The sequence below is a fragment of the Sceloporus occidentalis genome, unplaced genomic scaffold, assembly GCF_023333645.1.
Source record: "Sceloporus occidentalis isolate IW3139 unplaced genomic scaffold, rSceOcc1.0.p SCAF_3, whole genome shotgun sequence".
Classification (NCBI taxonomy): Eukaryota; Metazoa; Chordata; class Lepidosauria; order Squamata; family Phrynosomatidae; genus Sceloporus; species Sceloporus occidentalis.
Genome location: NW_028316983.1, coordinates 46333351 through 46352281, shown reverse-complemented (window position 1 = coordinate 46352281; position 18931 = coordinate 46333351). Strand labels below are relative to the sequence as shown.

The 18931-nt window shown below is 41.3% G+C and overlaps 1 protein-coding gene across 2 annotated transcripts in view; it reads left to right on the top strand.

Moving 5' to 3' along the window:
- The window catches only part of IGFN1 (immunoglobulin like and fibronectin type III domain containing 1), a 55823-nt gene that overhangs the window by 27121 nt on the left and 9771 nt on the right, over nt 1–18931 (top strand). Inside the window, exons 10-21 of one of the 2 annotated variants that reach the window (XM_089514330.1) lie at nt 1246–1417; nt 3914–4186; nt 4974–9053; nt 9145–9269; nt 10178–10319; nt 10897–11193; nt 11709–12008; nt 13461–13634; nt 13904–14032; nt 14681–14983; nt 16780–16868; nt 18416–18611. In XM_089514330.1, the coding sequence (XP_089370456.1) occupies nt 1246–1417; nt 3914–4186; nt 4974–9053; nt 9145–9269; nt 10178–10319; nt 10897–11193; nt 11709–12008; nt 13461–13634; nt 13904–14032; nt 14681–14983; nt 16780–16868; nt 18416–18611 (6280 nt within the window). The remainder of the gene's footprint in view (nt 1–1245; nt 1418–3913; nt 4187–4973; nt 9054–9144; nt 9270–10177; nt 10320–10896; nt 11194–11708; nt 12009–13460; nt 13635–13903; nt 14033–14680; nt 14984–16779; nt 16869–18415; nt 18612–18931) is intronic. The other variant, XM_089514331.1, reaches the window with a different exon arrangement.

Sequence of the window (18931 nt, the reverse complement as noted above, 5' to 3'; positions counted from 1 at the left end):
TTGATCACACAATAGTCAACAGACCATCCAAACTCTCTATATCAAGAGTATATTGTTCATTTTCTGAACTCCATGGTTAGCTTATTTTCTATTGTACAACTTTCCTAAGGGGCTCATCCATGATACTGAAGTAGAGAAGTTTTGCATTTTTGTTATCTGTAGGTTTCTTGCAACTAATATGTAAGAAGGTGTCTAATAGCATGTTAGACATTCACAAACATCACTTTGGCATTACTTTGATTTGCTGTAGCTGTATTCAGAGTATATTATTTTGGCTATGAATTGTGTAGCTGCTTTGCTCCTTCGTTTGTGAAAGTGAGTTAACAAGCCAGAATGTCTTTACTTAACTATAGGGCCTGAACAGACAGGCCAAAATAAACTGCTTCGGGTCACTTTGGAGGTATGCTATTTAAAGGACACACACATCTTAAGAGGCCAGAAGCTGCACTCCAGTCCAGTCCTAAGGAAGCATGCAGCATTTAAACAGCATACCTGCAAAGTGACCCAAAGCAGCTTTATTTTGGCCTGTCTGTTCGGGTCCATAGTTTCCCATGCATTTCAAACCAGGAAAACCTGATTAACAACTTCCAGAGAAACCAGACTTTTAAAGCAGTTTTAAACCATGGCTTTATATCCTTTATTGTTTGGAAGCCATTAACTATTATTTCCATTTGGGATGTAACAGGATAATATAGGGGCTCGACAGACCGCCCCGAAAGGGTGGGCTGGATTCGCCCATTTTTGTTCCCGAGGGAGCCTGCAGCAACTTAACCATGCGGGCTCCCTCTGCACCAAAAAGAACCTGCTAAAAGCAGATTCTTCTTGGTGTGCACAGCCACCACCATTGGCGCATTGTGGTGCATCGATGACACAAGTGTGGCACCGTGACGTGTGGACACTTGCGTCATCATGGCAGCCCCCGTGTGGATGGGAGGCCCCCATGATGGCACCACCGCTACGTACTAGGGCTCAGGAGCGTGCAGATACTTCACACTCCTGAGCCCTAATTTTGACCCCAGGCCGCCGCATCCTGAGGATGTCTGACTCACTTTTTTGAAAAGAAGAATAAAACATGCATACCTGGCAGCCCACTACATGCATTCATATGTCTACCTACTAAGCTAAGGTTTGGTCATCCAAACATCATAGGCTGCTTCATAGCATGTTTCACTTTCAGTACTTAAGATGATCAATATTGGTATTTTTTATGATGACCCATTGTCTTCTGTCTCCTGCTACCTTCAGGATGGAGAAATGATCAATTTTGGATTGGACAGTGACAATATAAAGCATTGCTTGCGAAAGGTTGGCAAAAAGTACAATTTTACCATCAACGATCTGCAGCCAGAAGATGCCGGTGTATATCAGATTAAGATAGAAGATGTAGATATCTTCTCCACTGAACTGGAAGCAGAAAGTAAGGCTTTATGACCCTGAGCTGGTGCACCAAACCCAATAAGAGTGTGCATTTGTAGTGTAACAAATGAAATATGGAAACAAATGGGATCCATTCATTTCAACTGTTACTATGAAGAAATGAATGCTAGATTCACTGATGAGTTATGAATGTCATATGTTCATTTGTTATTTACTACTTATTTTCTAGCCATTTGTTTTCACCTAGCTGCCACTAGAGATCAAATGGAAGTTGTAAGGAAGTGTAGGGAAAAAATAAATGAAGGGAAAAACAGACACTTTCATGGCCAGCACTCTTCATGGAATTTCCATGAGATCACATTTTGTCATTATATTGCCTCTCAAGCATTCTAGAAAGTTTGTTCCTGCCAGAAGGCTACTTGGGAAAAGATGCCTTCAGAGAAAACAAAACATCATGGATTCAATAGAAATAGAAACATTAGTAATCAAAGCTTTATGGCACAGACTGAAGAAGCGCAGTGGTGTGTGTTTGTTTAAGTTGAGAAAACCTTTTAAAATATATTTTTATTTGGTTCTTATTTAATCCTGCTTCTTCCACTCTCTGGCATTCCACAGACACTTTCCCTCTTTACTGATAGTAAATACAAAAGCCAGGATCCTACTGAGGCAGTACACCAGCATAATTCCTGATTGATCCACAGGTTGTGTGTTTTACAACCTTGTGTAATGAGGTGTCCCGTTATATAAGTTGTTCCCTGATCACTCAGTAGAGCAACAGCCTGAACAGACCAATTGGCACCTGGGTACAATATCCCCTCCCATGAAACGGCCACACATATGCCAGGAAGCCACTACACAAATTTCTTTTGCAGCTGTCAAACTGGCAGCTGGTATTTTTCATATGATTTCCCTCTTGTTATCATGCTTAAGAGCAGACATGGCCAACTATTGAAGATGAGGAAGCAGTAATATTCCTCTCCAGAAGGCTACATTCCTCTGGGGGGAAAAATCAACTCCCCCCCCCCAAAAAAAATGCCCCCTTGGAAGCATGGGCAACATTATTGCCACATTTTTGGACCCTCCCTTGATCAAAAAATCTATAATATGAAGTGACTATTGTATTTGCTATTTACAATAGGATGTGACTAGAAAGTGTTTTTTAAAGGCTTCCCCTTGGCCTAAAATGGCCAAATAATAATAATAATAATAATAATAATAATAATAATAATAATAATTGTACATCCTCTAGAAGCCATTTGAGGCAAACAAGTTTTTTTAAAAAAACCAAATAAAGTCAAAAGTAATTGTCAATTCTGGTGGGAGCCCTAGAGATCAATCAAAAACTCCTCTGGAGGTTGCACACAGCCTATAGGTTGTACTTTAGCCTTCCTTGCTTAAGAACCTTGCCTGTTGACTTTCTGATGCAAATGTGGCAACTGCGTTTGTGCCTTCTCTTTCCAACCAATTGTCAGCTGGGGTGGACTCATGGGGGAAAGTTCTAATTAATCCATGATCCCATGTAAGTGTGCTGGTGGATTTTTCTGCTCCTCTGGCTTGAAAGAGAATTGTGGATTTAGACTGCATCTGCAGTGCAGAAATAATCCAGTTTGATATGACTTTAACTGCTGTGGCTCAGTGCTATGGAATTCTGGGAACTGAGGTTTTGTGAGACATTTGGTGTCACTACAAATTCCCATAATTCCATAGCACTGAGCCATGGCAGTTAAGGTAGTGGCAAACTGGATTATTTCTGCTGTGTGGATGCAGCCTTAATCTGATGTTTGTTAACTGTTTCTGTTTACCTTTGTACCCTCTTCTCTCTGTGTGTCTAAAATTTGGTAGGTTCAATGAATTGGGGACATAGCAGAAGGCCTGAAAATGTCATGTCAGTTGGATAGGAAATAAAGTTACATGGAGCAGAAGTGTAGCTGAATTTCCCACTGAAAGGAAATGCAAACAAATGGGAATAATGAAAATGTATGAAATAAGAACAAAAAGTGAATGTGATTTTAACCAATGAATGACTAAATGAATGAGAGTTTAATATCAAAGCAAAGCAAATAATTAAACAAAAATATGTCTTTCACAACCCAGTCTTAGTTTCTTGTGGTGTAACTTTATCTATTTCATTCCCAAAACATTAGCTTGCCATTTGTGTTTTTTTAAAAAAATGTTTACAAAATCCACAGTAGCATCCAGCTCCTTATTTGCCTTGATTATATGGTCCACCTTACAAACTGTAATGTAACCTCCATAGGTTATGAAAATATTCTTCCTTTTGGCATAGGTAAAAAGCTTAATTTCCTGCTTTTCACTTACACTTCCTACCAGAGGGCTTTGGAGGCACAGTTGGAATTGAAGGTTTGGTTTATGTTTTAGCATTTGTTGGATAATTCTGAAAGGCACAGAGCCAACCCAGATATCACTGAATACAACTGGCATTATCAATGTGCCTTTCATCTTAAATTAGTCTCTCAAAGCTGCCCTATAGTTAGAATCTGTTTTATATCTGTTTACCATCCATTTGGTATTGCAGACATTCCAATATATTTTCGCTACCCACTTGGTGAGGCGAGATGCCACGAGCAAGGAAATGCTGTCTTTCAGTGTACTGTCTATGAACCCTGCCACAATGCTGTCTGGTTTCACAAACAAAATCAACTAAAATCAAATGACAAGTATGAGATTTCAGTCTCAAATGATGGCCTAACTCACCGTCTAGTCATCAAAAACGCCCAGCCTTCTGACAAAGGAACTTACACCATTGACATCGGAAGGCGTACTTCAAGTGCCTGGCTTGAGGTTGAATGTGAGTGGTGATCTAATCTTGATTTCTCACAATATAATCCAATGCAATCTATTTTTTTCCTAATAACACCTAACAATACTATATCTAAGAACTCACTGGAGTGCAAACTGATTTTAATGGGAGATATTGGAAGAAACCTCAGGCTTCTTGCCATTGTTGTTCACTCTTGTCACTTTAAATTGTAACACATTGATTTTATTTTTGAATTGCTGTTTTGCATGTTTAACATATACTATTAATGTATATGCTTTTTAAAAAAAAGTTCCATGGAGAATTTTATTAAATTGCAGAAACATTTTTCAAAGTTGTCTGGTGCAGCAAAATGTCTTGAACAGTAGTGGCACAATGTTGTTTGCTCCAGCAACAACCTGAATAATGATGTTCCATTTTTTGCTGTCATGGCTAGTGGTCACTGACAGATCCACTCTTCATCAATTTTGTTAAAGACATTTAATTTAGTGGCCTTAACTTCCTGCGTCTTCTGGGCTCATACCATGTGTATTACTGCTAGTAATTATTCCAGATGCTATTTGAAAATGGGAAACAAGTAAATCCCCTGTATTTAACAACAAACAGACCCCAGTTTCTACATATTACTATGATACAGAATACAATGATCCACACAGCATCAGAATGTAAAATTTGGGTAGAATAATGTTTCTTTGATTAATGTGAATCTCCATTTACAACTTTATATCATAAGGGAAATTGCAGTCACCATTCTCACATTAATATCCTGTAAATGGCCTTACATTTTCAATTAACTATCATTATTTTCATAATGCAGCAAAAGGAAAGAGAAAACAGACTGAAGGAGATAGTGATAAAGCTGGACTGCAGAGCAAACTATTAGATGAAGACCGTGCTAAAAAACTTCGCCAGGGAGAAGGGCATGAGGATCAAGATCATCTTGCTGATGCCAGTGTGGGCAAAGATGGCCAATACAAAAAAGGCCAAGATGGCAGTGCAGAAAAGTATAGCTCCTTGGGAATGGATAGATCTTTCGGAAAAGATGGGAGGGTGGGTCAGTTTTCTGCAACGGAGGCACACATGGCTGGTGATGATAATAGCCAAAGGGGGCTTTATGGTAAAGATGGTGCACAAGGGGGAGCAGGCACTGTTGAATTTGGTGATATGGGAGGAGTTGCAGGACTCTATGGGAAGGAAGGTATGCTAGGTGGTTTTGGTGGGCCTGGTGGTGCTGGAGGCATTAGTGGACTTTACGGCAAGGATGGTATGCCAGCTGGAGCAGGGGCCTGTAGACCTGGTGATGCTGATGGTATTGGAAGACTGTATGGCAGGAATGGTATGCCAGGTGGAGCAGGTGTTAGTGGACCTGGTGGTGCTGGGGGCACTGGTGTAATCTATGGTAAGGATGGCATGCCAGTTGGAGCAGAAGCTGGTGGACTGGGTGCTGAAGGTATTGATGGACTCTATGGCAAGGATGGTATGCTAGTTGGAACAGGATTTGGCGGACCTGGCAGTTCTGGGGGCATTGGTGGACTATATGGTAAAGATGGCATGCCACTTGGAGCAGGGACTGGGGGACTTGGTGGTGCTGGGGGCATTGGTGGACTCTATAACAAGGATGGCATGCCACTTGTAGCAGGCAGTGGTGGACCTGGTGGTGCTGGGGGCATTGGTGGACTATATGGTAAAGATGGCATGCCAACTGGAGCAGGGACTGGTGGTCCTGGTGGTGCTGGGGGCATTGGTGGACTATATGGTAAAGATGGCATGCCAATTGGAGCAGGGACTGGTGGTCCTGGTGGTGCTGGAGGCATTGGTGGACTCTATGGCAAGGATGGCATGCCACTTGGGGCAGCCAGTGGTCGACCTGGTGGTGTTGGGGGCACTGGTGCACTCTATGGCAAGGATGGCATGCCAGTTGGAGCAGGCACTGGTGGGCCTGGGGGTGCAGGGGTCATTGGTGGACTCTATGGCAAGGATGGCATGCCCCTTGGAGCAGACAATGGTGGAGCTGGTGGTTCTGGGGGAGTAGGTGGTGCAGGTGGTTCTAGTGGTGCTGGAGGATTACGTGGCCTTCAAGGCAAGGATGGCATGCCAGTTGGAGCTAGCACAGGTGGACCTGATGGTGCTGGCATTGGACTTGGTGGTGCTGCAGGCATTGGTGGACTCTATGGCAAGGATGGAATGATAGGTGCTGCTGGTGCTAGTGGAGTACATGAACTCTTTGGTAAAGATGGCATGCCAGTTGGTGTAGGCATGGGTGGACCTCTGGGTGTTGGGGGCATTGGAGGACTCTATGGCAAGGATGGCATTCCAGTTGAAGGAGGGATTGGTGGAGGTAGAGGAGAAATTGGATTCTTTGGCAAGGATGGCATGCCAGTTGGAACAGGTCTTGGTAGTGCTGGAGGCATTGGTGGACTCTATGACAAGGATGGCATGCCACTTGGAGGAGGTACTGGTGGAGCTGGGGGAACAGATATTCTTTATGGCAAGGATGGTATGCTAGGTGCAGCAGGTACAGCTGGATATGGTGGTGCCGGAGGAGGTGGTGGAGTTTATGGCAAGGATGGTATGCTAGTTGGAGCTGGTGGTGCTGGTGGAGGTGCTGGACTCTATGGGAAGGATGGTATAGGAAGTGGTGCTGGGGGAGTTGGCACAGGTGCTGGGGGACCTGGCTTTATTGGTGGGGTAGGAGGTCTTTATGCAAAGGATGGTATGCTAGGTGGGTCTGGAGGAGCAGGTGGGGCTGGGGGAGTATCTGGACTCTATGACAAGGATGGCAAACCAGTTGTAACAGGTATTGGGATGGGAGGAAAAAGTAGTCTTTATGGGAAGGATGGCATGCTGGCTGGTGCTGGAGGAGCAGGAGGATTTTGTGGCAAGGATGGTATGCCAAGTGGAGAAGGCACTGGAGGACTTGGTGGACTGCATGGTATAGACGGATCTAGTAGTCCAGAGGGATCAAGGGGGCTTTATGGAAAGGATGGTATGCCTGTTGGAGCAGGCACTGGTGGACCTGGTGGTGCTAGAGGAGGAGGAAGAGGTCTTTATGGCAAGGATGGTATGCTTGTTGGTACAGGCAATGGTGGACCTGGTGGATTAGGTGGAACGTATGGCAAGGATGGTGCACCAGGTGGAGCAGTCTCTGGTAGGCCTGGTGAACTCTATGGGAAGGATGGCATTCTAGCTGGAACGGGTGGTGTTGAGGGATTAGGTGGTGCTTATGGCAAGGATGGTATGCTAGATGGCACTGGTGCCTCTGGCAGTGCTGGAGGATTAGCTGGACGGTATGGCGATGATGGTATGCTAGTTGGAGCAGGGGGTGCTGGGGGTGCAGCTGGACTGTATGGGGAAAATGGCATGGCAGGTGGAGCAGGCACTGGTGGACCTGGTGGTGAAGGACTCTATGGTGAAGATGGAGTGCTAGGTGCTTTTGGTGGACCTGGTTCTGTGGGCAGATTAGATGGACTTCATGGGAGAGAAGGTGTACTAAGAGGAGTTGGTGCTGGTACAGCAGGAACTGCTCGAGGAGCAGGTGGGCTTCATGGCAAAGATGACATTGTAGTTGAAGGTGGTGGTGCTGGGGAACTAACTGGACTCTATGACAAGGATGGCATGCCTGTTGGATCAGCCAGTGGTGGAGTAGATAGTGCTGGGGGCATTGGTGGAATCTATGGCAAGGATGGCATGCCACTTGGAGCAGGGAGTGGTGGACTTGTTGGTGTTGGGGGCATTGGTGGACTCTATGGCAAGGATGGCATGCCGCTTGGAGGAGGCACTGGTGGTCCTGGTGGTTCTGGGGGCATTGGTGGACTCTATGGCAAAGATGGCATGCCACTTGGAGCAGGGACTGGTGGTCCTGGTGGTTCTGGGGGCATTGGTGGACTCTATGGCAAGGATGGCATGCCACTTGGAGCAGGCACTGGTGGTCCTGGTGGTGCTGGGGGCATTAGTGGACTCTATGGCAAGGATGGCATGCCACTGGGAGCAGGCACTGGTGGGCCTGGTGGTGCTGGGGGCATTGGTGGACTCTATGGCAAGGATGGCATGCCACTGGGAGCAGGCACTGGTGGGCCTGGTGGTGCTGGGGGCATTGGTGGACTCTATGGCAAGGATGGCATGCCACTTGGAGCAGGCACAGGTGGTTCTGGTGGTGCTGGGGGCATTGGTGGACTCTGTGGCAAGGATGGCATGCCACTTGGGGCAGGAACTGGTGGATCTGGTGGTGTTGGGGGCACTGGTGGACTCTATGGCAAGGATGGCATGCCACTTGGAGCAGGCATTGGTGGTCCTGGTGGTGCTGGGAGCATTGGTGGACTCTATGGCAAGGATGGCATGCCACTTGGAGCAGGCATTGGTGGTCCTGGTGGTGCTGGGGGCATTGGTGGACTCTATGGCAAGGATGGCATGCCAATTGGAGCAGGGGTTCATGATCCGGGTGCTAGGGGTATTGATGGCATGCCGATTGGAGCAGGGAGTGGTGGACCTGGATCCAGTACTGGGGAAGCAGGTGGCCTCTATGGCAGGGTTGACATGCCAGTTGGAGCTGGCAGTGGTGGAGTTGGAGGAGTAGGTAGTCTGTATGGCAAGGATGGTATGTTCAATGGAATTGGTGCTTTTGATGAAGGGGGATCACTAGACAATTTGTATGGTAGGGATGGTAGATTAGGTGGAGCCGGAACAGGTGGATCACTACATGGACACATGTCAGGCATTCCTGGTGATGATATCTTGGCTTGTGGTCAGTCTTCTGGCCTTCGTGATGCTGGATTGTACACTGGTGACAGAAGAAGACAGCTGTCAGATTTAGATGCCAGTGGACTTATCTCAGCCGATACCTCAAGAAGCAGAGACAGGAAAGGGAGAGGAGGACACCTGCTTGAAGAGGACATGAGAGGTAGCATGTTACCACTTTTTATTTACCTTTAAACAATGTAACATTGAAAATATACACATTTTAAAATGGGCGGTTACATCTCTTTGTGCAGAACCACATTGCCGTTTCACTCAAGGTTTATTTGATGTCCATGCTCAGAAAGGAAGACCAACTGTGTTATCTTGCAGTCTCAATAATGATCAACTTGAAGGAATCTGGTTTAAAGATGGTTTCAAGGTACATCTTTCCTATGTAGCTTGTGTTAGGCTTGTTCTGAAAACTGCAAACATTACAAGGAGGCCACATGAAATTTTATTTTGAAATCAGATTGAAGTGAAAAGGAAGGAAGAATGCCATATATAAACTATATTAGATTATACATTAAGAGGAAAATGGAATGAAGAATAGCAGATACATTGCAGAGGACTACCAAACTATCCAGAAAGGCCCAGTATATAGCTTGAGGAACATTGTATTATATTGAACCAAATCAACATAGAAATTAAAAGCAGACCAACAAAAGCCCATACCTGATCCAATTTTCAGGCATTTCAAGTAGCAATGTTCCTCTAAACAGGTGTTACTACTTAACTGCTTGCTACTCTGTTTATTTTTAAATAAGTTAGTCTCCAAGTCATCTGCTGTGTCTTACTCGCAACCTAATTATCCTAATTTATTGGCACTAGGCATTCTGGTGGCTATGCTTTTACTACAGGTGAAATTCTTAAGACCCTCAGGGGTAGATAGTCACCTGTGTAAAATGTCTCCCTGGTACCAGGAGTTTACTTACATAATGGAGCTACAATAAACTACCTGTAATATGAATTTTTGGAACAATCCCAAGATACCAATCAGATGTGCATTTAAGACTTTTTGTAGGAACTAATGAGTGCATCTAACAATGATTTCTCTCTGAGCCTCTCATTCTCTTTGCTCCCCACACTCCAGGAACATTTAAGTTTTAGATATCTGAACAACTGAAGCAGGAGCAGGACTTTCAGAAAAGTCAGGATGTGAAATTAGTACAGGAAAAATTCAGGAAAATATATTTATTTGCAGATTGGAATGCAGTCTGTAACTATTCAAATGTTGCCTGCACTTTCTAAATACTTCCCTCCCCTACCTTCTTTCTATGTTCCTGCAAGATAACAGGCCTGGATGGAGTCTCAATTAAGAAAGAGGGTTCACTCCACAAACTAATAATAGACGAAGTACAGGATAATCATGCTGGAAAATACAAATTTGAAGCTGAAGGTGTCCGAACAGAGGCATCAATTTTTGTTGAAGGCAAGTTTATTCAAACCACACTGTTGTCGTCATCATCATCATCATCATCATCATCATCATCATCATCAATCTAAAAAGTGATTTTTCCCAATTGGGGGGAAAAAGTGTTTCCCAGCAATTGAGATATGCAATAGGAATAATAAGCCAATTTTGCACAGTTTTTCCTAGTATCTGAATATCCCAAAATATTGCAGAGGAATTATTTTATGGAGAAAAACACATTTTTTAAAAGTTTAAAAAAATCCAACCTATTTTCTACCCAGAAGATATGTTTCTTAAACAGAAAACAGTTTTTTTTTTTAATGCAAAAAGCTCCCCACATTTTCCCCACGGAATAATTCCTATATAATACTATGGCATGTTTAGCTATAAGAATACTGTGAAGGAATATGTGTTTTCTCCTGCTCTGAAACAGGAGAAAACAACTACCATAGTTATCAGTCCTTGCATATGAGGATGACATATAAGTTAAGGATTTGCATCCCTGTTGCAGGCTATTAAAAATATCATCATTATTAAAAACAGAACAACCGCCACATTTTAACATAATTCAGTATACCTTTGTTTCTGTGTCCAGATCCTCCAAATGTTGACTCTGCACTTCTGGAAAAACTGAAAAAGGAACCTATAGTAGTAAAGGCAGGAAAGAATGCTATGGTTAAGATCCCATTTGAAGGCCGAAAGCCAATCAGAGTAACTTGGCTGAAAGATGAAGGTGAACTTCTAGATGATGCCAGGATCAGCACTGACTATTCAGACAACTATACCCGGCTCTGCATATCCAGTACCAACAGGAAGGACTGTGGGGATTACAAAGTGAAACTGAAAAATGAGAGCGGAATCATTGAAGCTACTCTCAAGCTGGTAGTGATTGGTGAGAGATCACTAGTATTCAAACAGTTATTTTGATGAAGCACGAAATGGTGAAGCAACATTATGGTGGGTTTTAATACTTGGGCTATTTAATACTCAAATGAATCTTTAATATCTAACATATGTACTGAAGTACATTTGGAAATGGAAGCTCTTTATTGGCACTTTGTGGGGTGCTGCTAAAAAACAGGAAGCTGCAAAGCAAAACATGCAACACTTTTGACTAATCATTGAAGACCAGCATAAAATAAGGTTGTTCACAATAGACATGGGCAACAATAACATAGAAGCTTTATTTTGGTTCACTAGTATGCTATGCATAAAAAGCTACAAGGAAGATTGCAGGCTATCATTGCTTGTCTTACATCTTTCTTTGGCCCGATTTTTCTGTCCAAAGAATCCTTGCATTGATCTTGCTAGTTCCCTTTAAGAGAAAGAGAGAGAAAGCAGGGGGAAAATTACTGTTAAGAAGCTGCAAAGACTTTTCAATATGATCTTTTTTGCTTATCCTTTCAGATAAACCACAGCCACCAACAGGACCCATAGAAGTTGTGGACAGTTCCACAAGTGGCATAACTATCCAGTGGAAGCCCCCAAAGGATGATGGCGGCAAGCCAATTCAAAGCTATATTATTGAGAGGCAGCAAGTTGGCAGAAAGACCTGGTTGACGTTAGGAGAAATCAATGGAGACAGCACTATTTTTACCACCAACAAAGTGGAACATGACAAAAGTTATTACTTCAGGGTGAGAGCAGTGAATGCCGAGGGTATCAGTGAGGTGCTTGAATCTGATGAAGTGATGGCTGCTACCAAAGGTAATAGCGGGGACCTCTCTGCATATTTGTTTGTCAAATAGTCATGAGAACATCTAGCATCCCAACTAGATTAAAATGTAGACCAGGTTCAAGTGGATTTGAACAATTCTACTTCATAATTACAATATTGTCACTTAGCAGCTATATATCATTTCTTGAGCACTTTCCATGTATTATCTTAAAAATCCTTGTGCAAATCCTCTAAATTAATTCTGTTAATTTCCTTACTATGGATGAGCACATGAACCATGACTTCTGGGCTTTTCCCTCCAGCTAGCAGCCAGCTAAATGTTATCCAAGATAATTTTCACTTCAAATTGAAGTCACCTTCCAGGATTGTTCAACCCTGAAATAGCCCTCAAGTTCTTGGTGATGTGAGAAATTCCCCAGCTCAATTCTGAATGGGCTAAGGTTTTTAAAAACCTTTTCATATTAGTGGGTTACCCTCCCCAAACAAAGACAACTCCATTTATAAAGGTTCTGTTTACATATCATGATAATTACTTCCTTTTCTAAGTAATCCAGAGTGTAAATGAACTGTATACTGATGCAATGCATTCTTTTCACACCTGACTTTGCAAAGCAATTAAACAAACTTGAGGGGGAGAACCTATCACTAACCCTCATGGGAATACAGTCAGCCCTCCTTATCCATGGGTATTTTATCCACTGATTCAAGCATCCATGGCTTGAAAATTCTTTAAAAATATACAAATTCCCATAGGCAAATCTTGATTTTGCCCTTTTATATAAGGGGCACCATTTTACTATGCCATTTTATTTAATGGGATTTGAGCATCCACTGTTTTTGGTAGGTCCAGGAACCAAACCCCAGACAATATCAAGGGCCCACTGCAATTATAAACCTGGAATTATTGTTAAATAACCCCTAACAATCCAGCCTTCAAATGGTAACAACCTAAATTTTAAGTTGGTTTATGAGCCCAGTTTATTTAGACAGTTTAGTGCAGTCTATTTGCTTATTCACTCAAACAAACGGAAGACAAAACAAAAGCAAACAGGGTGCATAAACCAGCACATACATATACTGTTGTTTATTCAGCAAAATTTCTTTGCCTACTGTTATGTGAGAATGCATTGAGTAAGCAACCACACTTTATAGTTTCAGCCATTGTAGCAGCATTCTAGCATATTACTAATACAGTCTAGAAAATAATGAATTTTAACTTGCTTATTGAAGAATAGAAAAAATTGTGTTCTTCCTAGAATTACCTTCCTTCCTTCCTTTCTTTCTTTCTTTCTTTCTTTCTTTTCTTTTCTTTTCTTTTCTTTTCTTTTCTTTTCTTTTCTTTCCTAACTGACATTCTGTTTGAAAATATGTTCTGTCTGAGTACATGGAAGTAAAGTTGTCTCTTACAAATTACTCTTATTTTATGAGGTAGCATTTTTAAAATATATATATATATATGTGACAAGTTCACTTTTTCCTAGTCTTTCCTGGGCCTCCTGCTGCTCCAAAAATTGTCAGTGCCAACAGGGGTGCCATCACACTCTCATGGGCAGCACCACATAAAACCGGAAACTCTAGGATTTTGGGATACACAGTTGAGAAAAGCAAGAAAGGCAGCAACACCTGGATACCTGTCTCTGATTTGCCCATAACTGGTAAGAAGTTCATAATTTTTTAGGAGGGGAAGTGGGCTAAAGGGTTTGACAGTAGGAACAAGATCTTGAAAAACTAGTATGATTAGAATTTCATCCCAATTTTTCTGGATTCTTTTGCTCCTCAGTTCCCCTTGGACTAATTTCTCTTCATGACAAGAAGTGCCTTTAGAGAGATTAGCTAGAAGAACTGTTATTGTATATTGTAGATGTAGCAAACCCCATCATGTTTGGAATGTAATTATTTCACATTGCACTATTCTGTTTTACAGAGAGGAAGTATACGGTGACTGATCTGAAAGAGGGACTGCAGTATGAATTCCGTGTAGCTGCTATTAATAGTGCAGGGACTGGTGAAGTCAGTGCACCTTCGGAAGCTGTTTTTGCTCGAGATCCCATGAGTAAGTGATATAAAGCATTGCACAGAAAATCTATGTGAAGAGCATAGTGAAAATGAGAGAGAGAAATGTATTACAAAAAATATTCTATACTCTTATAAGTTCAATTGATAAGAGCCATTCTTCAAATTCAAATTTAATTTAAATGATAGTACAGTGACATTAAATTATCTGTCTTACTATTGTCAAACTAATCTCTTTCAATGAGGAAAATCAAAATCATATGAATAGTTACTAATTGTACCAAAAGAAATGGCAATGAAAAAATGTGTAAGGGGAAAATATCAGATACAAAGTTAAGATTTGTGATTTGTATATGTTGCTTTATTAAAACTATGTGTGACAATATAATGTCTTTCATTAAAAAATTATTTTCTTTGTTGTAGAATGAATAGTGTGGGATTTCCAGTGAATTATGATGAGGAAAATCTGCAGTGGAGCAAAGAATAAGGAATGATTTTCAGAGGTGTAGGATGAATTAAGAATGGAATTTTCCATTAAATTATAAATGATTAAAACATTTAGTTATTATTAAATAATAAAATAATATACTACAATGAGTAATAAAACAAAGATAAATGATGGAGGCAGAATTTCAATGAAAAATAAATCACTTAAATTTAGAAATATCAATTCATCTTCCCTTTTCAGAGCCTCCAGGTCCAGTGAGGGATCTTAAGGTGGTGAATACAGACTACTGCAGTATCTCCTTGTTATGGATACAACCAGAATCAGAAGAAGAAAGTCGTGCCAAAGGCTATATTGTAGAGATGCGACACTCTGACATACTAAAGTGGACCCAGTGTAATGCTCTCCCAATACCAATGACAACATATACAGTTAGAGGACTAAAAGCCAGGGAGATGTACTTCCTACGTGTGAAAGCAGTCAATGATGGGGGGTTTGGTGAACCAGTAGAACTTGACACATGTGTCCAAACTATACCTCCTATTGGTAAGCCAAAATATATAACTGTTGCTTTGACAATTAAAGGTCTACAATGAGAGAGTCTATGTGGTATTCCATACTTGCAACTGCTACTATGAAACTATGGGTATTATGCAATTATTGATTCACTGTTACAAGATTTTTAGTATTGGTTACTAAACTGGACAGTTTTCAAAGCAGATTAGACAAATTTATGGACAATAAAATGCTCAGTGGCAACTCAGCATGATGAATTGATGGATGGGTAGATATATATGTGTACAGTCTCCTGTATCAGAGGCAGTATGACTCCAAAGAGGCAGTATGACTCCTGCTGTTAGGAGTGTGCTACTGCATTCATGTCTTATTGTGATCTTCCCATAGGCATCTGGTTCATTATGGGGATAGATCTCATATCACTAATGTTATTGCTGCTGGTGGTGGTTCTACAGTTGGGAAAGGAGCAATATATATCTATACATATATTTAGTGCTAGCTGGTGCACATATACAACCATGGTATGGTCACTTTTCTAGAGTGGATAGCCAGTGGGAAACCTCAGAATTTTCATAAGCAAAATTAGAATAGAAGACAGAAAGACAAATTCCACTGGAGGAGTAGGTATGACCTACAGTAGAGTAAACTTGAACATTTAAAAACTTGAAAGGAAAAAATGGAGGCAGCCTAATGAACACAAGAGATGGATACAATTTTAAACATAGGGGACATCAAAAGAGAAGAGCACAGTGAGAGGAATGCTGGAAGGTGATTTATAGGAGATGGGTTTGAACAGAGTGGTGGGAGAGAGAAGTAGGTGTCAGAGAGTAGGTATAATTGGGAAAAGAGATAGAGAGCTCTGAAAATAAATAGTGGGACAAGGGTGAGGCAATATGGACTAACACCTGTGGGATTCCAAAGTAAGTGCTTAAAATTTACTGTGTGGTAGTTACTACAATATGAAGAAGTAATTACCTGCAATTTCTATTCATGTGAAATGAACATCTTTGTTACTTCTTGGCAAATATTCTGAAATCCATGGATGTGGGTTGTGAATAATGGGTTTGTCCAAAATGGTTCAAATCACAGATATGTACCTCTGCTCAAAGATATTGCCAAAAATGGCCACAGGCCATGCTACTGGAAAATTTTGAGGATTGTAGTCCAAAAAAGTAGCACTTCTCAGCTCTGTCGTTAGATTTTATGTAACCATTATTCTGATCATTTGTTGTTTCATAACCACATTTGGGGAAATGATCAGAACAGCAATTAGAGAGGGCATATGGAAGGCACAAATTGGAAACAATAAGAAGAGGGAGGGGAAAATGGAAGCATTAAGGAATCAGTGAGTTTATCAGCACTAAAATTGCTATATATAAGAATCAGAAGGAAATGGATGATGTTACTACATCCAGAACAATATGGCAGGAATTAGAGTGTGATAGATAACAGTTACACAGAACGAGAAACAAAGGGAGAATAGGTGAGACATTTTTAAACAACCCCCATAGCTAAGGTTCTGGACATCATTTCAAGTGGCTTCATCAGATTGTGTAGAAAGATAGAATACTGTTATACTTAATTATTCAGTAAATATGGAAGCACTACTGATTTAACTGTTTCTCTTCATAATAAACTATAACCTATATACAAGAGTTTAGGATAATCAGATTATTTACAGAAGGTGATTTAATAGTTGTGTAAACCCAGGTTCGGGAGTATCTGGAAAATTTACAGCCAGTGTTTTTCTATGTATTCCATGTATTTGCAAGGTGCTTATAGTTTGTTATGTGATATAAATTTATCTTATACTCTTTCCTTTCCAGTTCATCCCAAGGTTTTAGTAAAGGACACTGTCAAAAGCTTTATGATTGTAAAAGCAGGGGATACCATTCGTGTACGCATTCCTTTTGAAGTAAGTAAGAAACCTATCATGCAGAAAGTCTATGTTGTCTATATTTTCTTAGCTTAGAAAGCGAATCAAGTGCTTTTATTAGCTTTGATATTATTGTACAGATTCTGAGCTTTTAAAATGTCATATTTTTAAGATCTTCAAGGTGAATATAAAGTGAGACAAAAATGACATTTAAAAAGCTCAGAATCTGTACAATAATATCAAATCTGCAAGATGTATTAACTGTCTAATATAAGTACTTGATTGGCGTTTAGATGGCACATATCCCCAATGTGGCTGGAAGCTGCTTTGAGACTTGCTAAGGTGGCCTGAAGCTGCTGACAAAAGGAGCAATAAAAAACCACTGGTGGCTCATTTGGAATCATGGTGGCAGTTAGCTTCGGAAGCAGGCTGTCCAGTCGCTGTGGTCCTGGGGGCTGATCACAGCTGGAGAGGTCAGAGGCCACTCCAAGCTACCCAGCTGCTTTGCCCCCACAGACAGATTAGTAGGAAAGAGTGTAAAGAAAATCAATTTTGTATGACAAGGCTATAACCTACATTTGCCAAATGCTGCCTTTTAGGTTTGATTTGCAGAATGAAGATGGTATAGTGGTTTGAGTGTTGGACAAGGCTACTGGAAGACCACTCCTCCCCACCCAATCACTGAAATCTACCTTGGGCAGCTCACAATCTTTCACCCTTAGGGAAATAACTCTTGCCAAGAAAACACTATGATAGAGTCCCAGAAAATTGGAGTTGACTTGAAGAGACATAACAATAATGGGCTTGATTCAGTTCTTGAAACATCTTTGGTATGGCCCTTGACAAAGCAACTACATTTTAAAAAATGTATTTTATCTTTTCATAACCATATATTATTTTAATGCCCTGAGTTTCATTCATAAGGAGAAGAAAAATGTTGTAAGAAGCACAGAGATGTGTCTTGCAGTGTAATGTTACAATTTAACGTTTCATTTTATGTGCCTGATAGGTAGAATAATATAAGGACTTGTAAAAATTACTTTTTGAACTATAGCTCTCAGAATCTGGCCTTGCTACAACTGGCTATGCTGACTGGGGCGTTTTGAGGGTTGTAATCCAACATAGTATATGGTCTGGCATAGTGGTTTGAGCAATGAACTATGACTCTGGACACCAGGGTTGAATTCCTTGCTCACCCATGGGACCCTACTGGGTAACCCTGGGCATGCCACACATTCTCAGTCCCAGAAAACCCCATGAAAGGTTTTCCTTAGGATTTACATAAGTCTGAAATAACTTGAAGGCACACAACAACAACAAAAGAATAAGATTTCAAAGCTCTCAGTAAGCTGTGTTATGTGGTGCTGTGTGTGAGTCTCTATGCACTTAATTTAAAACCCTCACTGTGAGATAGGCACCAAGCTTCAGGAGAAAATTGGTTTACCAGTCAACTTATATTTACAACCTTCAGGCATGGTATGGAAATCAAGTAGCCCCTACAAATTACAGGCTGACCATACTTGCTGTATGTAAACTATGTCTATGCTAAAAAGAGCATAAGGGGAGTACCTCTTTTCCACTTTCAGGCTTCCCCACCTCCTGAAGTGTATTGGCTGAAGGATGGGCATGTTCTCCCTGCAAAGGCCACAACTGCTACAAGAGAAGGAGTGAGCCAACTTATTATACCAGGAGCTGACTTTTCTGACAGTGGGCATTATTCCATTGTCCTCAGATCTGAACTTGGGGAAAAAGAGACCTTCAGCTTCCTAGTCCAAGTTCTAGGTAAAGATGGGGGGAGATTGCTGGGGTTCATGTACCATCTGTGACTACATCCCTTTACCTTGAAAATTAGTTGAACACCATATTTCTGCTTAAATGACAATCCTTTGCTATTTAAGCAGGCTAGAGTGGTGTCACCCCTGCAGACTTATCTATTGTCCTTGAGAGGATAGCCTGTGATGGATTTAGAGGTCACAAGTCAGCATATTTAGCATTGCCAAAAAAAGGATTATGGAGCACATACCATAGCAGACATTTTTTTGCAACTGTCAGCAATGGAATAAGACACCAGCCACAAGTTATCACAATCTGTCATCCCCTTA